This window comes from Cynara cardunculus (assembly GCF_001531365.2).
Source record: "Cynara cardunculus var. scolymus isolate 2C chromosome LG 4, CcrdV1, whole genome shotgun sequence".
Classification (NCBI taxonomy): domain Eukaryota; kingdom Viridiplantae; phylum Streptophyta; class Magnoliopsida; order Asterales; family Asteraceae; genus Cynara; species Cynara cardunculus.
The window spans coordinates 11087299-11093113 of record NC_037531.1 but is presented as its reverse complement, the minus strand read 5'-3'; the positions used below and the strand labels follow the sequence as shown (position 1 = coordinate 11093113).

At 33.0% G+C, this 5815-nt stretch overlaps 1 protein-coding gene across 1 annotated transcript; it reads left to right on the top strand.

Annotated features, from left to right (window-relative positions):
* Positions 1 to 3567: 3567 nt before the first annotated feature.
* Positions 3568 to 5124, top strand: LOC112511800 (ATP synthase gamma chain, chloroplastic-like). Its single transcript, XM_025117567.1, has 2 exons — positions 3568 to 3658; positions 3744 to 5124. The coding sequence occupies exon 2, from the start codon at positions 3865 to 3867 to the stop codon at positions 4978 to 4980; it is 1116 nt and encodes a 371-aa protein (XP_024973335.1). The 5' UTR covers positions 3568 to 3658; positions 3744 to 3864; the 3' UTR covers positions 4981 to 5124.
* Positions 5125 to 5815: the final 691 nt, after the last annotated feature.

Sequence of the window (5815 nt, the reverse complement as noted above, 5' to 3'; positions counted from 1 at the left end):
TTTAGATTTTTTATATTTAAAATAAGATGTTTATCCTGTATTTGATTGTGTTTATCTGCAGTTAGTTACACGAATTCAGTTATGGGATGAAATCGGATAGGGATGAAATTGTTTAGGGATGAACGGGTTTAAGAGTTTTAAGAGTTTAAGAGTTCAAGAGTTTTTAAGAGTTTTAGCCAAATGCATTATAATATAGTATAGATATATATATAATATTAGCAATGCATAAGGGATAAATTGGTCATTTACTAGTTATGTTCTATGCAGTTCCAGCTTATCAAAAGCTGAACATATGTCTTGTCATTTCTTGCCTGGGTACCAAAGGCACCCTAATGTACAAAGGAGGCGTTGTGTTTCAAAAGAAAACGGAGTGGGATCTCACTGGGGTTGGTAGTTTACAGAAAGGGCCGACGGTGGTTTTGGGGGGAGGAAGGTTGAAGGTCAAATGTTAGGTGAACGATGGTGGTCGTGGTTGGTGGCTAGAGGATTTAGCAAGGCGGGTGTGGTGGGTGGTCACCGGTAATTTGTGTTCATGACGCATTACGGGATTCCGTCTAGCGAGATTTCAAGGAGAATTATTCACAAAGTTTACAAGGATGGAAAGGATATTAACGGTGAACTTGGGTTGGAGAGAAGATTGACGGTGAAGCTTAGGGGTGGAGTTGCATGGGAGAAGGGTGGGTAGCGGTATACGACAACGAAATGGGGGGAGTTCTCACATCGTATATACTTACACACACATACATACAAATGAGAACTAGATAGTTTGTGGTAATTGTGAGGTCCAATATGAGCCAATCATTTTAGATAATTATTGTTATTTACTAAAATAAAATAAATGGTAAATTAGTAAATTGTGTTGATTATTCAATTTACTTTAATTAGTTTAATATTCCAATTTACTTTAATTAGTTTAATTATATTAATATATGTATATATATACACGGACACACACGGACCAAATCCGATGACTTTCTCTGGCACCTACCAGTACCACCACTCCTGTGACCTCCTCCAGTCATCTTGTCTGACTAAGACGTCGTCTCCGATGATCGATCACTAAACACCCACCTATGAGCATTCCCCATACCTGGTATAACAATTGTACCACAGTAGTCTCAAAGTTTACTTTTTTTGGGTACCATATTGTATATATTTTGGTATCATCTTGGTTATATTCGAGTTTATACTCGTTCATTAGTATGATTGTTAATATGTGAAAGATGGAAAAAAGGTTAAGAATCACGTCATCTTTTGTGAGTTCGTTGCTATAAAGATTGAGACACATTTTGAGACATGACGTTTCTTTGTTTAAATCAGCCACCTTCTTGTAATCAATTGAGTATGTTTCATTCCATTGTATGATTAGCTTGAAAAGTATATGGTAATGAATATTCCCGATTTTCCTTTTCGAGGTGTCCCATGGTTCTTGGGGGTTTCTAGTTAACGTTATTCTCTTCAAAGGTTATGACTTGTATATTGTCTCAAAATTTTACTTGCACCTTAATAGTCGGTTTTAGGGTCATTTTTCAATATCTTGTGATTAATCATTTATAAAATACATAGATGATATTAATGATTTTAACATGAGACCAAGAGATGAGATTAAATACGGATAATTTAATAAGATAATGACATTTTTAAAACATTTGGCAAGAAGCCAAAAGGAATAAGAGTTTACCTACAATGTTATTATGTTATTAAATTAATTACACCTATATGCAAATTTTTCTTTCTTTTAATTTTATTTATAAATAATAGCATCTTTAAAATTTGAATTACATATTTTAAATAACGATGATAGTTAATTTAAATAAATATCTATAATTCATATAATCATTAAATATAATAATTGATAATTACATTAGGTACCCCAAATAGAAGAAACTAACAAATAACAATTGTATTTTTAAAACTATAAAAGAATTATAATAAATCAATTAAAAAATAAATTATATTAAACTAGAATAATACTAATATAAATATTAAATAAATAACCCAATAAATAGATAATACAAAAAAGAAATTAAAGGGGTGTTTGGGATTGCTTATAAAAAAAACTTATTGACATATTCCGGTGTGATACCAGTAATAAGTATTTTTGAGTGTTTGGATAAACAACTTAAACCGGTAATAAGAGGTTTTTGAATAAGTTAAACCCTTTTAACTTATAACTAGTTGTGTACCCGCGCAATGCGGCGGGAGCCGTGATTTTTTAACGATTTTGAAGTTTCACTGGTTTTATTAGAGAAGATTTTAACGATGATATAAGTTACACTTGGTCTTCACATATCAATACAATTTGAATAAATAAGAGTTACGGTTCCAATTACAGTCTATCGATGGAAAAAAATTGTATGACAGTTTAAAATCCAATATATTTAAAATTCAACGTATTTAAACGACTCCACAAATGTGTTCGATTTACACCAAAAGCAAAGAGTCAAGAGATCGAGAGCGAAACTGAGAGTTATAGAGCAATTGAATGAGAGATAAATATGAGAACTTTTAATAACTCATGGTGAATATCAGTTTGAATCTCACCTTGGGGGATGTGGAGAAGACATAGATGTATGAGAGGGTGAAAGCATAAATGATGAAATGTGTCAAACGTATCTTTGGAACATGAAAAGAAAAAGTAATAATGTGCATTGGTAACTTGTACTATATGTTATTTTAATTGTATATTACTAGATTTTAAGACTGAATGCATAAAGTAGTAGTACTTAATGCATTATGAGTTGTTTTTAAGACTTTGTGCATAAATGTATAATATTTTATGCATTAAAAATTGTTTTTAAGACTTTTGATAAATCTGTTTTATAATGTAATATATATAAATTAATAAGTGTTTTTATAGAAAAACATAAATTGTTTCAAATAATCAATCCCAAACACACCCTAAATCCTTATTTAATTAATAAAAGAAACACATAGGTTTGGACTTTAGATGTCGATATTTGAAGTTTCTATTTAATCCTTTAATTACTAAAAATAAATAAATAATTAAAGCCAAGTCATATAATTCTTTAATTTAAATAATTAAATCAAAAATTCAAAACCATAATTTGATTAATATCAACAATGAAAATATAACAAAAACATTCTGTAATGTCATACAACGAACAAAATAACCGTGATCCTAGAAAACTCATACATAAAGAAGGAGACATACAAAAGTTTACTTGAACTGAAGTAGCAGAAAGCAAGACATTCTACAATGTCGACCGTCGGGCATCGGACAGAACAACTGTTTAGTGATAGTGGACAATGAATACCGAACTTACGTGTTGACAACGTGCTATAAAATAACTAAAAGAAAAAAAAACAATAGAATAAAGAGAATGAAATCTGTAAATTTCGTTGATCATAAACTCTTTATATATAGATGAATTATAAGTAGATAACTACAAGATATATCAGTTGTAATCCAACTCTAATATATTTATCTGTATCAACATCATCATAACTTTTAGACAATGACACAATAGAAACGTATAAATTACACCCAAAAACAATTATTTTATCATTTTAATTTAACATTTATTCAAGGATCTTCCCAACCATACGCATATGGACAAATAGCTCACATTTCAATGCCTAATTGGGTCGCTTCCTGCCGCTGTCATCATGCATTCGAATTCGATGGCGTTTGACGGTGAAATCCCATTGTTGGCTCTCATCTTCTCCTAGCCTTTTGTTTGTTTTTGATTTCATTGAATTCGAAAACCTTTCTTTGACAGGTGATTAGAGGGACAACTGTTGGATTTCTTGCCTGCAATGTCCAACCTTATGAACCCTAGAAAATTTTCATAAATCCATTGTTAAACCCACTTTCTTTTCAGCAAGATTCATTCAAAATCAATGTCTCAACTTAATCTCTCGTCATGGGCATCTTCAAATCAACCGTTTCGCCAAACCGATCATATATTCATTCAACATCATTCGAGATTGTTTCAATCCAATGCCTCTTCCCCTTCAAGGTTATCACGTTTCCCATCGATAAACTGCAATCTTCGTGAACTTCGCCAGCGAATTACCACCGTGAAGAACACACAGAAAATCACTGAAGCAATGAAGCTTGTAGCAGCGGCGAAAGTCCGGCGAGCCCAAGAAGCAGTTGTTAACGGCCGACCATTCTCTGAAGCACTTATCGATGTTCTCTACAGCATCAATCAACAACTCCAATTAGAAGATGTTGACATACCTTTAACCGCCATTAGACCTGTCAAGAAAGTTGCCCTTGTTGTAATAACAGGAGACAGAGGTCTCTGTGGGGGTTTTAACAACATAATTCTTCGAAAAGCCCAAACCCGAATCGCGGAATTGAAGAATCTTGGACTGGATTACACTGTTATTAGTGTTGGGAAAAAGGGTAATTCTTATTTCTTAAGAAGACCTAATGTTTTGGTTGATAAGTTCATTGAAGGACAGGGTTTTCCAACTGCAAAAGACTCTCAAGTGATTGCCGATGATGTGTTTTCATTGTTTGTAAGTGAAGAGGTTGATAAAGTTGAGCTTTTGTACACAAAGTTTGTTTCTTTGATTAAATCTAATCCTGTGATTCATACATTGCTCCCATTGTCTGCTAAAGGAGATATTTGTGATGAGAATGGTAATTGTCTTTATACAAAAGAAGATGAGTTCTTTCGATTGACTTCAAAAGAGGGGAAATTGGATGTGCAGAGGGATAAACTGATGAGCAAAAAGGAGGGGTTTTTGCCAAATATGGAGTTTGAACAAGACCCTGTTCAGATTCTTGATGCATTGATGCCTCTGTATTTGAATAATCAAATCTTGAGGGCATTACAGGAGTCATTAGCAAGTGAGCTTGCTGCTAGGATGAATGCAATGAGTAACGCTACTGATAACGCGATTGATTTGACGAAGACTCTCTCGAATGCTTATAATCGCGAACGACAGTCTAAGATTACCGGTGAAATACTCGAGATTGTTGCTGGTGCTGAAGCATTTTTGTAGTCTCAAAATTGAATTCTATTGCTTCCTTGTTTTGAACTCAGGAAACCATTTTTATACTAGTATTTGAATTGGAAATTTGGAATGTGTAAAACCCATACAGAGGTTGTTTGGAATTCAAAATGCAGTTTTGGATCGTTGCTTTCTTGATTTTCTTTAAACGAGTTAGAACAAGTTTGGCACTGTGGAATAAGGTAGGGAATGAAAATGGTGATTCCATTTGGATGAAAAGATGATGTTTGTTTGACATTATGGGATGAGAGGAGACTTTCCCTCAGGAATCACAGTCATTCAAATCGCCATTTATTCATATTCGGTGCCTATTTTCCCTTCAATTGTTCAATGGTGTGGATATTGTTTCATCTTTCAGTGGATTGCTATGAATTCAGTAAAATGTGTGACTAAATTCTCTATATAAACAGTGGTTTTAGTTCTCATTTCGCTACAGCTGAATCTGCGGCAGAAAATTGTGAGCACAGGCAAACACTTCATCGTCAAAATTAAACTAGTTTGAATTCGAAGGTATGTATTCCTTTTATTCCTCATATTCCTTTTCTATATCACTCGCTAACTATCAGTTATTAACTAATTTTTCAAGGGTCTAAAAGATCAAACTTTTTTTAACTACTACTACTACTAATCTTTCAATATGATTGCAAGCTGTCACCTCGGATCATATCCGAAGGTATCTTTATTCCATTAACGAAATTAATATTATACAAGTGAATAATTAGATAAACTATCCGAGGCCTTTAACTAATTCAAATGAAGTACCAAGATCAAATGAACATACATCTTTTAGAACTGAAAGTTGAAACTAAGATAGGAACCATACAAG

Coding starts and splice junctions, on each gene's coding strand:
- LOC112511800 (XM_025117567.1), top strand. CDS start 3,865: ATGTCTCAACTTAATCTCTCGTCATGGGCATCTTCAAATCAACCGTTT.